The 15,500-nt window shown below is 42.0% G+C and overlaps 1 protein-coding gene across 1 annotated transcript in view; it reads left to right on the top strand.

Moving 5' to 3' along the window:
• Positions 1–15,500, top strand: part of SORCS3 (sortilin related VPS10 domain containing receptor 3) — a 431,276-nt gene that overhangs the window by 392,589 nt on the left and 23,187 nt on the right. The window contains exons 20-23 of the mRNA XM_053389270.1: positions 942–1,075; positions 6,115–6,238; positions 8,797–8,909; positions 12,193–12,324. Coding sequence (XP_053245245.1) covers positions 942–1,075; positions 6,115–6,238; positions 8,797–8,909; positions 12,193–12,324 — 503 coding nt within the window. The remainder of the gene's footprint in view (positions 1–941; positions 1,076–6,114; positions 6,239–8,796; positions 8,910–12,192; positions 12,325–15,500) is intronic.

Raw genomic sequence — 15,500 nt, 5'->3', positions numbered from 1 at the left:
TTTGCTAATTAAGTTTTAGCTATATTTGGATTTATTTAAGATGACCATGTGGTTTATGTTGTGTATTTTGACAGTTCTGTAGTTTGTAAACTAGCTTTAGTACAATAACTTAGAAAGATGGCATACGGTTTTAAAATGTAAGGAAATACAGCACAACAGACTGAAGGCTTATGCACAAGTGACTATGGGCAGTATTCAACTAAGTTGTACTCCCAGTAGACCTGTTGGAATTAATGGACCTAATGTTCATTCATTTCTGTGGGTGGGATTCAACTAACGCAAAACGCTAGTGGAAGCCATCACAAGGGCTCCTGCTAGCTCAGTGGAGCTTTCTCATGCCCTTTCTCCTCTCATGCCCTCCAAGCCTCCCCCAGACCTGCTCTGGAAAGTCAGGAGAAACCCCAAAACAGCAAGTAAGGGGAGGAGAGGAGATTGTTTCATCTGCAAACAGAGACGCTTGCACTGAAGTGACAATGAGACGAGCGCAGCATTGAATTTCTCCCAGTGGATCTACTCTGAATAATTACCCCATGTTTGCTGCCTGCAATTATCACTTTGCCCAGAATGGACATGTGAAATTGCCATCACAGATCATACTTGTAGAACATCACTGCTACCAGTGAAGGCAAGGTTAAGTAGTTTCCATAGCTGACTCGGATATTATGGTGATCTTTAACCCTATTATGACTGGTTAGCAAAGCCAGAGACAAGTTCAATTTTAAAAAAGAAGAAAAGAATTGGAGTCATTGCACATTTCTTTGTCAGTACAACAGGCGGAATTGTATATACTGTTATACACCAACCTTTGGTTGCTACAAGTGTATTAAGTTTTTTAAAAAGGCATTTTTGCATTTAGCCGCTTTAAAATTTGTACACTTTGCACAAATTAGAATTGTACAGAAGGAATTTCTAATACATATCACTGTGTTTCCTTTCCACAGGTCCAGTAGAGCGTGTCGATTTGAGGGTCCCCTTTGTGGCTATCAGGAATAAGGAAGTAAATATCACAGCTGTGGTTTGGCCCAATCAGTCGGGTACCCTCACATACTTCTGGTGGTTCGGCAACAACACAAAGGTTTGAGCCTTTTTAAAAATAAAACCTTGTTTATTTTCTTTGAAAGGATTCATATTTGAATCGTGTGATGTTTTGGTGCTCCACCGTATTTGAAGCCATGGTAAAAGCAAGGTAATTTTTCCTTGCTGTTGAAAAAAAGCTTCTTTGTTTTCTAAACTTTGCCACTGCCCCTCTCTCAATCTCTCTCTTTCTCTCTGTTTTTGTACCACCCCTAGTTGTTTGCATGAGTTCTGACAATGTGCAGTTGGTTATTATTGGAACATTGTGTGCAGAAGCTATTGTTGTTACTAGAATTCAAAATTATACACCACTATATCTACTGGATAATGGTGGGCTTTCTGCCCAGCATTTAAAAACCACTGGTGATCAAATAAGCATCATTTCCAATATGAATGTCAGAACACACTTGTAATTTTAGAATCTCACACAGTGTTTTAAATCCAATGGGGACTGAATAACTTTTGGCATCTGTGAATTCAAGCTAAGATCGTAAGCAGCACTCTCTTAGGCTGTCCATGCTGTTTGTGCCTTTGGGGACATTTCAGAGAAACTGAACAGCGAAAGTGCTGTTGAATGCTCAGTCGCAATCAGTCACCTATTCCATAGAGCCACACTGATAAAAATTATTCTGATACTAAGCACTCTGTATAAATATTTGTGGGGGGAATGTTCTAGTGATTGCTTAATTTAGATGTTTACCTGGAAGATAAAATATTTTCTTGGTACAATTGCTTAGCCACAAACTGGGATTTCATGTCTTACTTGAAAGACTGTGGGTTTCAAACTATATTCAGCAGCTCCTCACAAATGTATCAGCAGTTCCTAAATGAGAAGATCAGTATTAGTGAATGAGCTTTCCTTAAATAGAGCTTATTTGCTACTTCTCATTTCACTGCAATATAGGATGTATTCTGAATTCATTTGGGGCAGGAATGGAGCCCTGCAAACTTGACCCATTGTCCAGTGTGAAACTCGTTTGTGCCCTAGTATGCACCTAGGGGATCTAAACCCCACTTGCCAGAATCAGATCATGTTGTACCCTAGGGCAAGAGTGGGACATAGGAAAGGTCCCCAGTCATTTTAGTTGTGAGTGTGCTTGGCACATACCTCCCAGGAAGCATCATCACATAGTGCCATTAGCAGGCATTTAGTCAGAGAAGACATCTATTTGACTTTGACTTGCTAGGTTGGAAACTATTTGGAACCTAAAATAGTGGTGGTCCCCCCCCCTTTTTTAAAGAACAAAACATTGTAGTTTCTCTCACATACTGAGATATCTATACTTGGAATTTGCAAATGAGAGTAATTGTAGTTGCATTTTTGTACCTGCAATTTAAATCTTATCTATGCTTATGCCTCTGATTCCTGGGTGCACTCACAAACTTAAAGCTCTTTAAGCTGCAGATGCAAAATGGCACCAAAATAAGGGGCAGCTTAAAGCTGGTAATAGTATTTGGCTTTGCAAAATGGCAATAATCATGGGAAGGCCGGAACAGAATACTAAGCAATGCTAAGCTGCCATTCTGATAGTCTGAGGATTTACTGATATTTTCCACTGATTCACAAGGAAGGGAGCTAAAAACAGCTACAAAACTGCTGTTCTCCCAGGGCCCTTCTGCCTTTATTCTCTCTGGGGGGTTCCACTGTTCTGAGTTGTTATTACTCTCTGACCTCTATTGATGCACTCTGCAGGAGCAAAGAACTCTAGGGATTGTTTCCTTGAGCACCACAAGCCCACGAGGCTTGGGAGCAATCCTAGAACTCTTCACAGGAGTACTGATCTGTAGCCACAAAGTCTAAAAATCTACACTAAAGCTTTTCAAATTTGATGGGTTAAAAACAACAGCATGACACACATTCTGCAATGTTCTTGTTTAAGCAAAAGCAAAATACTTTCTCAACATGATGTGCAACATTTCCCAGTTCCCCAGCATTGCTCTTTGGAGAGCTTGATTGCAGGACTTTGCTGATGTAGCCCCATAATAATCCTATTATTTAAGTCACCAGGCAAGTCTTTTGCAGTTTTAATATTCAGACTGATCCAAACAAAAGCATGACCTGTAATTCACAAATAATGGTTGGTGGGTACTGCTGCTGCTTTTATAGTAGGCATTAATCTGTTGGGGTGGTTGATGTTGCTGTTGGTGCTGGAAAAAAGCACTTATGATGAGCGGCAGGGTGGGCAGTGCGCCAATAGCATCCCTAGGCTGCACCTCTGGCCCAACACCAGATGCAGACCCTCCATTCCCTCTCCAAGACAGAGGGATTTTCCAGTGGTAGGAAGTAAAATTCCTATAGACTACAGCAGCACCTCCTTCCTGCCCCTCCAGTCTGGGCTAATATTGCAACGTGTACCCTGGTGGGCAGAGTTTAGTCAGAACTGACCCACCCATTTCCCCTACCCAGGTCTTGGTAGTACACACCAGGTCAGCCTGCTCATTGACAGTCAGCATGATGGATCAGCATGATTTTATTATGAACCAACCTGGCATTCCACAGTGGAACCGCCATATTGCTGAGTACAGTGATAGAATGAGATTGGTACCACAGATAGGTGAGAGCTTGGTTGGGGGGATCTCAGACTCAAGCTTGGGATAAAATTGATTCTATTCAAGTTCTGCTGTAAATACGATAGCCACTCCACATGTCTGAAAACCAGTTGTGGCCAAACAGCATTCTTGATTTTGCATTACAGCTTGCCATGTGGCACAGCCAGATTGATTTTTCACTGTATGAGAAGTAATTTTTCCTGAACAGATTTATCACATTAAAACAGCAAATTGGCAGTGTGATGGCAAGAATCAGGCAAATACTTCATTGCACTGCCAGTTAGGACGTTAACCGAAGACACTGTGCAGTATAAACTGACTTTGATTTTTGTAGAATAGCCAGATTCTGATGCCTTTAACCCATGGGAGGAGTGATGCAGACAGAGATGGCAATTTAGGCTATTTGTAGCCTCATCGCTTCACTGTAGCCTCCTGCTTTAAAGGTACCACTGCAATATACAGCTCCATTTTATACACATCCTAAAAAGGTAAAGGTACCCCCCTAGACGAGCCTTAATTTCTTTTTCTAGATAGAGCTATTGTAGTGAATTGCTGGTCCACTGCTTTAGCAATATACCTAAAGGCCAATTTGCTTGGATTAACACAGGTCCAGTTTAATAAATGTGTCTGGCTGTCTAATAGGTTTTGAGCAAATGAACCTTAAACTCCTTGATTTAATTTAGAGTTAGTTCCCAGACCTCAGTGCATGAATTAAATCTAAGGAGCTACCTGAATGTTAAAACTCTGTGATGGGGGTGAAATCAGCCATGATCTAATAGGACATACACCATAAAAGGGAGGCAATTTTTAAAACAAAACTGGCTTCTTATATATTTCTTGACTTGGAAAGCACTGCTGAAGTCCCCAGAGTGGGTTGTAACCCTGCAAAGGGTTTATGTAGAATTTATGTAGAATTTGAGCATAAAAGAATGACCTCATCTCAAAAAAATTATGCCAAGACTTGCAGGGATAAGAGAGTGAGAGAAACTTGGGAGGGGCACAATAACCTCCAAATAATCACAGGCTAAAAAGGTGCATGGCTTTAAACACAATCAAAGTTCAGATGGTAAACAGATAATGGCAAACTATTTTATTCCAAAACAGGACCAGGCCTTGTAGATGAGACACCATGGAAATACTCCAGGCCTGTACCCTGGCCCTGGTTCTGTACCCTGTTGCTAACAGCAGTCATACACATAGAGAACAGGAACATCAGATTGGAGTGGGAAAATGAGAGTAGGTGGCAATGAGCAGCAGTCTCACTCTTCCAAATATGTATTTGGAAATCTCATTCTTGCAGGAAGCAATGGCATCTGTTCACCTCTTTTCATCACAGACACCCTAAATTTCTCCCCTGGCATAGGTAGCTACCAGTCCAATAGCATGCTCCAAGCAGACATAGAAGGACCATCAACATACGACTGTATGCAGGTTAACAACAGCTGTATTATTGATAGGTAAAGGTAAAGGTACCCCTGCCCGTACGGGCCAGTCTTGACAGACTCTAGGGTTGTGCGCCCATCTCACTTAAGAGGCCGGGGGCCAGCGCTGTCCGAAGACACTTCCGGGTCACGTGGCCAGTGTGACAAAGCTGCATCTGGCGAGCCAGCGCAGCACACGGAAACACCGTTTACCTTCCCGCTGGTAAGCGGTCCCTATTTATCTACTTGCACCCGGAGGTGCTTTCAAACTGCTAGGTTGGCAGGCGCTGGGACCGAGCAACGGGAGCGCACCCCGCCGCGGGGATTCGAACCGCCAACCTTTCGATCGGCAAGCCCTAGGCGCTGAGGCTTTTACCCACAGGTTTCCTTTAACCATGGCTAGGGCTTTATTTGAGACGCAGAAGAGAGGGAATAATAATTTACTGGGGTACTTGATTCCTGCTAAAAGTCAGCACCCAAGCTAGATTTGTTTTGTTGAATGATTGACTCGCGCCATCACACCCATAAAGAGGACTCAATATGCAAAATGTATGGTATTAGGAGGGACTGGATCTCCACACTCCCATCTCCTGGGCATATTTACAGCCACAACCCATGGTAATTGGAGCAAAGGACCCAAATGAAATTCTCCCTCTTGGCTACATCAGCCTTGGGCATGTGAACCTGACATGCACACTATGGCCTCACTGTCTAGCATTCACCAAGGTGTGCATGTAAAGGGAGGTAAAACACTGGAGAAAGAAAAAAAGAAAGAAAGAAAGAAAGCTTAATAAGTCTAGCCCCTGCCTCTTCTTGATTGGGCTAAGCAGCCCTCATGCCTACAATAAGTCATTCCCTGGGAGAAGCCACTGGAGGATTCTTCTCAGGAATGTTACAGATTTGCCCCACTTTAGAGGAGCCACACATTCCTAGGAGCTAGTTGGTGACTCTTCCCACTCTTATATACAAACTAAACTGATGCGTTCAAATCCGTATTTTTGTGTGTGTAACCCCTGTAATTCATGGAATAGAATAATATATTAACTATGAATACATATGACTTTTACAGCCATTCATCACCTTGGACAGCAGCATCTCTTACACTTTTACTACGGAAGGAAGGAATACCGTCACAGTGCAGGTCTCAGCTGGCAGTGTCCTCATCCAGGACACCAAGAACATTGCTGTACATGGTAAGCAGACACAGACTAATTCAAGAGATACACCCCCCCCAACAACTGTTTCTGATTCCTCTTCCAGTTCTGTCCCCCACTTCACCAAACCCACCACAGAGTTTAACAGTGGACAGAAAACACTTGGGATTGTGCATGCAGTCAAAGGTAACTGCTGCAGGCTTCATTCTAGGTTCCTTTAAGACATAAAATCATCCTTACATCCTTTGATACTTAGGTCTTAAAGGAGCCTAGAATGAAGGATAAACACAATGCCTAAAAACCTGCAGGAGTTACTGCCTTTTGTTGTTGGCACCTGTCTTTCTTGAGAGATAATGGAGTGCACCTCTGGGGGTGAAGCCAAACCAATGGAGAATCACAGCACCTGCTGTGGCATCACGGCATCTACTGTGGCTGCAGAGACTAACTCCTAACTGCCGCCTCCCACATTGTTTTTGCTGCAATAGCGGCACTGAAATGACCTATCCAGGACACAAGCCTGGGCAGTGTGTATGGAGGTCCTGGACTACCCTGACAATAAGACCCCACTCTCAGCCTCACAATACATTTGGCACCAGCTTGGCTGCAGGAGTTGCCAGAAGGAGGTGTGCAAGATGCCATCCAACCATCTTAGGGACTCCACTCTCAATTTGTGTAGGGCTTACTCCTTATCCTTTTCTTCTCCTGAACATGTCCTGAAAGGCAGCAGGCATGATTTTTTCCTCAGCATTTCCCATGAATGGGTATGTATATCCACAAGGTAGTGGAGGTCTTCCTTCTCCTAGATGGGCGACCTTCCCAGGTTGACAAGCCCCATTTGCTCCTCATTCCCCTCTACAGCACATGCAGTAACCACCTTCTTGACTGTTGGACCCACTATTGGTCTCATCCACTCAATCCATCAGAGCCTGTCCCTAACTCACCAAGAGTTTGAGACCCATCAGCTACCCTCACATTGTTTAGTTGGCCATTCGTAGCCATTTCCCAGGGTGTGGCCACTGTCCCATGCTAACAGCTTCTAGGAGCCACAGGTGAGAGCTGAGTGCAGGGTGGGGACTTCCTTTTACTACATACACAATTGACAAGTGTATTCTGTCCATCTACTGCTTGAGGACTTTGACATAAAAATTCTGAGGCCTCCTATTACCTCCCCTGCCCCCTCCACAAGCATTCATCATCCCTGGTTTCAATTACCCAGGCTCTCTTATGACATCTAAGCTAATGGCATCAAGACCTTGCTTCTAAAGCTCCATTGTGACAGTAGATCAGGTCAACTACATTAAGATAGTTGAGACAGGCAAGGAACATATAATTCAAGTAGGAGAATGAAAGAGTGATGGGGACAGAGGCTGAGGAGACAGAGCAGGACCACTGGGAAATATGGATGGCAAGGCTCTCAGACTCCTTCTTACTGACTCTACTAATGCCAAGAAGGCATTCTGTGATGGTTCAGAGAAGAGGTCCAGCTCTGTGAATCTATAAACTTGGCTGCCATTGAAATTTCCCTTGCTCTCCTGCAGTCAGTTAATTAGGAAGTAATTTCCTAGTGTCTCGTGAATTGCAGTATCCTGATTCGCCTGTCATTAGCTCAATTGGTATCTGATTTGTTATGCATAACTACTCATGGCTGCACATGGCTGCTAACAAACAGATAATTCCTGCTTTTGGAAAACAGAAGATTTGCAGTAAGGATTTGTTCAGTGGAGCACAATGCATGCCAAGTATAATACAAGAACAAGCCCATTTCTCATACAAAGTGCCCTAGGATAGGATAAAAAGTGGTTGATTAAAAAAACAATCTATTTTGTCTCCTTTCCTCTGTTTTACTCTCTTACTATTATTTTAGTATATATAATTTATATGGTACTGCACTATTCTCCCCTTCCCCCAATCTTTTTCATCTCACTCTTCTCTTTGGATATTTCAGTGCAAAATGAACAATTTTTATAGTATTGTTTCAACTTTTAAATGGGAAGTTATTGTTTAAGTATTGTTCCCCTGGGTTTGGGACCAAGCTTATGTATAATATTCATCACCACCACAGTAGTATAACCAAGTGTTTAGATTTTTCTTATGTTCCTAAAAGTTATGGGTTCAAATTTAAGCCATTCTTATCCTAGAGGGAACCTTTCTGCTCTGCTCAGCTATACTTAAGTATTCAATCATATGGGAAAGTCAAAGGTGAGCTTTAACTTTACTTCCAGACATACATTTTTGTTAGGTAGGTAGGTGTATGAAACTTCACATTTTAGAGCTGCTGTTTGACACAGTGAGTCTGAGGCCCAGAAAATGAATATTTTCAGCATCTGAAAAGTAATTTTTAAAAATTAGTTTGGGAGGAGGACCAAGAATAAGGATTCTTCCTATAGATTTAAGGAGCAGAAAACTTAGTTGGTATTCCGAATGTCTGGTGGATTTTGCATTTCTGAGAACATGTGTTTCTGCTCTACCAGCCTTAAGCTGTAAAATAGATCTTTCTTGTCTAACATAGAAACTGATGCACCTTAACCATCTCAGCTTAAACAGCTGGCTGGCTGGCAGGATTACAATGGAGTTTGACTGTGATTCTCTCTCTGCAGAATATTTCCAGTCTCAGTTATTATCATTCTCTCCCAATTTGGATTATCACAATCCGGACATACCTGAATGGAGAGAGGATATTGGCAGAGTCATCAAGAGAGCCTTGGTGCAAGTAAGTACTCACAAGCAGACCAATTAATAATAAGGGTGATTTTCTTACATTCCAAGTAATCTATTGCAGGGTAATTCAGAAAAGGGAGGCTATTGTTCACAATTAGCAGCATTAGCAGCCACTGCATTTTTATCTAAAGCCAAGCACTGTAATAGGACTTTGTAAATATTTTCCAACACTTTCCAGAACACCAGCAAAACCCTTCAAGGAAATGCAACTGAATTCAGTTTGTTCCCTGAACAAGGGACTTACAAAAAAATAATCCTCTTCCTATCATAACAAATGTTTTGCAGTCTTTAATCTCATTCATCTACCCAGCAACTGGGGTGTTTGGAGGTGTGCAGATCATTATTGTTGTGGTTGTTGTTTAGTCGTTTAGTCGTGTCCAACTCTTCGTGACCCCATGGACCAGAGCACGCCAGGCACTTCTGTCTTCCACTGCCTCCCGCAGTTTAGTCAAACTCATGCTGGTAGCTTCGAGAACACTATCCAACCATCTCGTCCTCTGTCGTCCCCTTCTCCTTGTGCCCTCCATCTTTCCCAACATCAGGGTCTTTTCCAGGGAGTCTTCTCTTCTCATGAGGTGGCCAAAGTATTGGAGTCTCAGCTTCAGGATCTGTCCTTCCAGTGAGTACTCAGGGCTGATTTCCTTCAGAATGGAGAGGTTGGATCTTCTTGCAGTCCATGGGGCTCTCAAGAATCTCCTCCAGCACCATAATTCAAAAGCATCAATTATTCGGCGATCAGCCTTCTTTATGGTCCAGCTTTCACTTCCATACATCACTACTGGGAAAACCATAGCTTTTACTATACGGACCTTTGTTGGTAAGGTGATGTCTCTGCTTTTTAAGACACTGTCTAGGTTTGCCATCGCCTTCCTCCCAAGAAGCAGGCGTCTTTTAATTTCGTGGCTGCTGTCACCATCTGCAGTGATCATGGAGCCCAAGAAAGTAAAATCTCTCACTGCCTCCATTTCTTCCCCTTCTATTTGCCAGGAGGTGATGGGACCAGTGGCCATGATCTCCATTTTTTTGATGTTGAGCTTCAGACCATATTTTGTGCTCTCCTCTTTCACCCTCATTAAAAGGTTCTTTAATTCCTCCTCACTTTCTGCCATCAAGGTTGTGTCATCTGCATATCTGAGGTTGTTGATATTTCTTCCGGCAATCTTAATTCTGGCTAGGGATTCATCCAGTCCAGCCTTTCGCACGATGAATTCTGCATATAAGTTAAATAAGCAGAGGCAATATACAGCCTTGTCGTACTCCTTTCCCAATGTTGAACCAATCAGTTGGTTCAACCAGTTCTAACTGTAGCTTCTTGTCCACATAGAGATTTCTCAGGAGACAAATGAGGTGATCAGACACTCCCATATCTTTAAGAACTTGCCATAGTTTGCTGTGGTCGACACAGTCAAAGGCTTTTGCATAGTCAATGAAGCAGAAGTAGATGTCTTTCTGGAACTCTCTAGCTTTCTCCATAATTCAGCGCATGTTTCCAATTTGGTCTCTGGTTCCTCTGCCCTTTCGAAATCCAGCTTGCACTTCTGGGAGTTCTCGGTCCACATACTGCTTAAGCCTGTCTTGTAGAATTTTAAGCATAACCTTGCTAGCATGTGAAATGAGTGCAATTGTACGGTAGTTGGAGCATTCTTTGGCACTGCCCTTCTTTGGGATTGGGATGTAGACTGATCTTCTCCAATCCTCTGGCCACTGCTGAGTTTTCCAATAATAATCATTATTATTGTCATTATATGGATATAGGAATTTCTCATGATTCCAGTAAGTATATGATTGTCCATTACCTTTGCAGTTCATTTTTCACTTCTTTGAGATCGACATCTTTTTGGATCCCTGGGACACAATGAGAGCTAAAGAGAGACTATTCTTTGGATTCCATCTTTTTATTTATTTCTAGAACCATGTCCTGTTGCTTTTATTTGAGAAACAATAGTTGAGTTGTACTGTGTGAGAGTTGCACACATAGGCACAACCTGCCTTTCTCTTTTGGAAGGGCATTTGCCCACTTTTTATTTTATTTTTAATATATATTGTATACTTTTGTAAACTTAAGGAGTCTCCTGAGCCTGCTGATACATCCTTCCTGTATGTGGGTACTACTGTTTTGGCTATGTAAGCATCAGCTTACCTTGAGTACCTTGTGATGTTAGGAGATAAGAATGATATAAAGATAAGAAGATTGTAAAGCTGGATCCAGGAAAGACCTTCAGATATTTTGTCTCAAATTTCTCTTTATTGTTACTTGTTCTTTTTCACTGCAGATGGCTTATGTTCATGTTGCCTTTTAAAATCTGCTCGGCATACTGAGTTTTCGCACTCGGTAAACAAAGTGTGAAAATTTGCAGGTTTTGCTGCTTACTTGTTATCCCCACTGCTGAAAAACTTTCTCAGTGTGATTTAATGATGATTTTGCTCCCTTTGATCAAATGCATTCCTGTTTCTCAGAGAAAATAAATAAATAAGCAAGCAAGCAAGCAAGCAAGTAAGCAAGCTTCATTTTCAGCATCTTGCAAACAAGATGTACTGCAAGCATGTACTGTTGCAAGCAGTACATTGTTCAAATATGCCAGCTTCCAAGAAAACTTTTGGTCTGTTCTAGCCCAATCACACCTGCTTTTTGCATTTGCAGTTTTATCAGCAGCTATCTATAGCTGGGGGGAAATAATGTGGCTTGATTACTATTTATGCAATCAAAATATACAATAAATTGTATACTACAGTATTAGTATTGATTTTACATTTATGTTACCTTTAGGACAATATACTGTGCAGCCTATTTAGGATCAAACAGCGAAAAGCTGGCATTCAAAAATGTATATACCTGTATGCTATAATAATGCAGCTGATTGTTTTGGATTCTTGAATGTTATCATGCATGATTGCTGTTGCAAATCTGAGGTTAGGAATGTATTTTGAGTGGTATACTTGAATGGAACAACTGTCTCTCTCCCTCCACACCACTTTTACATTTCGGCAGTATAATTTAGGGAGTCAGAACATCTTGCTGATGTACTTCATATCATCCAAGATCTACCAGTATATTCTGACCTATCTTCTCAGTAGCAGGATATGACCACAACTTTCATTTTTATGGGGTTGTTGAGAAGAAGTATGGTTTGGTCTTGCAAAACCATTGGTATCTCATGTATAGAAGAACCCAATGCTTTCTCATCTTCTCTTTTCATATTAGAACTCATACAAGAAGTTGAACAAAGAGTACCCTTATGATTACTACTGATCCTCCTTCTGGCCCTCTTCTTTAGGTGACTGGCATCCCTGAAGAGCAAGTTTTGGTGGCTGTGTTCCATGGTTTGCCCACCTCTGCAGAGCTTTTCATACTGCCCCATCAAAACACCTCTGAGAGAAGGAAAGGCAGTGAAGGTGACCTGGAGCTGGTAAGGAGAATGCTTCTCATTTTTCATGCATTCCAGCTATTAAGATTGTGGTTTGTGGCAAATTACCACACTAATGCTGATTTCCTCAAGTTGCTGTAAATATTGATCTCTGCGCAATGTCCTAGGAATTGACTGTTTTAGAGATTTAAATAGAGGATCAAATATGGGACCAGAATCAGTGGTGGACCTTGGGGTCTCCAATTTCAGCAGCACCAAAATCCCCCTTCCCACCTCTTGCCTTCCATTGTACCTCCTAGTTGCGATGCCCCCAAGGCTCCATGCCTAGTGCGACCGAACCAGTCATACTCCCCTAAATCTGCCTCTATCAGATTCAACTAATGAGTTCCGTTAGCAAAAAGCTTTTGTGAGGTCTTCTGCAAGTGCAATGGGGCTTTTCAACCTCTCTCCTTCCCTTGCGTGCCCCCAGTGTCTCTCCAGATTGGCTCAGGGGATTGGGAGAAATGACATGTGGAGGAAGAGAGTGGAGATAGTTCTATCAGTTGAAATGCTCGCGCCGATGGAACAGCCTTCTTAGTGCTATTATTTATCATTATCTTATTTATTCAATTCATATTCCACCCTTCATCAGAGCATCACAGGGAGGTTTACAGGGCTATGTTGAATTCCTCTCATGGAGTACTTTGTTGAACTTGTAGGCATATATCATTTGAAGCTTCAGAGTTGCCTGACTAGATTTGACCTGCTATTAATATTGTTCAGCTACCTTTGAACTTTTTTTTAAAAAAAGATATTGAAATTTATAAGAGGTGGATGGACATGGCAGTTTTCTACTTGCCTATATGCTGGATTCGATAGGGTTGTGGCCACTGTTCCCAAGCAATTGGACAAGGCCTACCTACTGCATCCAATCGCAACCACACTTACAAGGAAATGAAGACTTACCTCTCTCCTTGGCAGCTGCGTGACTAACTTTCCTAAGGCACAGCTCTTTATTAGATATATGCATTTTATTTATTATTTCTTCATTAGAAACATTTTAATCCTTACGGAGCATTGAACAATGGGCATGACTAAACTAGTCGTGCCAGAATAAAATACAGTAATAGAAGTATGTTCTTCCAGCCTGTCCTGGGATGAATTTGCCTCCCCGCTCCCTTTCCAAGGAAAATAAAATATGGGACCTCTTCTACTGGTCAGGGTACAGAAGTGTACTTGATCAGGTGGCATGTGCTTCATAATATATCTCCAACCATCAACCTGGCCTATTAGGACCAGCACAGAAACCCACCCACCTGTCGCATTCTGGAGTATGGTTTTAGCTAATTAACTAGGCAAGGCAGCTGGGATGTTGGTGCTGTGAGGGTGCAATGCCAGAGCCAATAAATCACTCCCGATGGTGAACCTACACTATGCAGCATCTCCCTTGCCTTGCTCATCTCCCCTCCGTCTCGGTGAATTGCAGCAACGTTCTGCAGCTCTGCCCATCTGGCAAGCCACTTAGGGGTACTTGAGCTCGAAACCGTTTAGAGCTTCAAAGGGAAGCATTAGGACCTTGCAATATCGTCTTTAACATTTACCCAGTAAGCATGAAGGTAGCTGTAAACACCTGTTACTTAAGCTGCCTTGCTGAATTCTTTTAGCATTTTGGTGTCACCCATATATATAAATATATTGGGCTTTACGCCTTATTTGAAATAAGCAGCTCCTTCGTCCTTCCAATACATTTGATATCCAAGGAGAACTGCATCCCATTGATTTTCACCGTTCCTACAGATTTCTGGGATGCTCACTCCATCAATATTATCTGTCAGTACCAGGCAATTACTATAATTAGAGTAACCAGATTCAGTGGAGGACATTGTATTTTTAATAGGTGTTTAGAATATAGAATTTCAGCAGATGCAGCTTTCCTAATCTCTGTACGATAAGATTCGATCTGACAAAATGTCCCCTTCTACAAAGCACCTAAAGGTATAGCAGCTGTATTCTGCTTTGCATTTGGTCACTCTAACAGCAGTTCACCCATCCAGATTTCAGGCTTCTAGATGGTACAAGCATATCATGCCAGGGACTTAGCCACACTATTTCTGGGCTCAATTCAAAGGGTCAGTTTTGACCTCGAAAGTCCTTCATAGCTTTCAGTCAGGGTGTCTGTCTCCTGTCTGCCTGTCTCTATATCCTTTTCCAGGTACCCAGCCAGGTGAGGTATAGTGGGTGGCTTCTGGCAAGGGGGGCCTTTTCAATGACAGCCCCCTTGCTTTGCAACACTTTCCCCAGAGAGACTCACCTGGTACTTTCATTGAAGTCATTTTGGTGCCAGGTGAAGGAAGACCTTTTATTATTATTATTGCCACAGAACTTTTAATTCGTTTAAAACCCTTTCAGTTGAGTTTTTTAATGCTTTATTAATTTGTGTATTTTAATCTGTTTATATTTTTGTCTTAATCACTCTGTGAACATAATCATGGGGTGTCATATAAATATTTTAAATAAATAAACCAGAGTGTTCTGGGTTCCTACCACTCCAACCCATCCCCTCTACTCCAGAACTCTGTGCCTACTGAGCATGTTGAGTCCTTGATGAGCTTTGAAAGCCTAGAAGTGACTTGAGTGGGACACCTAATGCCACATAATGAATGATCCACACCCATGTTTGAAAACACATGTATCATGCAATTACATTTTTCAAACACACAGGATTGGTTACAGCTCCCTATTGAGAGTGTATTCAGCCATAAACCCAGCTAGGATATTGCATACAAACTATACCTGGAAGTTTCAATAGCCATTTACTTAAATAAATAGGTAATTACAGTGATGAATAGCAGCTGTGATATTAAGGTGAGATTAGAGTCATGAACAATAGCACAAGCTTGCTTAAGCTTCCATGCAGAAATTAACTAGTGATTAAATCAGCAGTATCACTTCTGGAGGCCTTATGTGGAGCAGGAAGTATAAAAAGACTTTCCAGCAAAATCTAGTTACTCTTGTTGATGGCCTGCCAAATAGCCTGTGGATGTCCGCTCAATAACCAGGAATAATCCTTAGCACTTCCAGAGTGCTTTTCATTGTTCACCGTAGTGCTGAAATTTTCCAGGTGAAAACTTATTGTGCAAAATAGGGGGACAAAATGGGCACCATTTCAGTGTAGGTGGGTGATTTATTTTTAAGGGCTTGGAGGTGTCCAATGTCCCTTGCAGTAGATGCAGAAGCTG

This window comes from Podarcis raffonei, chromosome 5 (genome assembly GCF_027172205.1).
Source record: "Podarcis raffonei isolate rPodRaf1 chromosome 5, rPodRaf1.pri, whole genome shotgun sequence".
In the NCBI taxonomy this organism is placed as follows: domain Eukaryota; kingdom Metazoa; phylum Chordata; class Lepidosauria; order Squamata; family Lacertidae; genus Podarcis; species Podarcis raffonei.
This window is presented reverse-complemented; position numbering and strand designations above follow the sequence as displayed.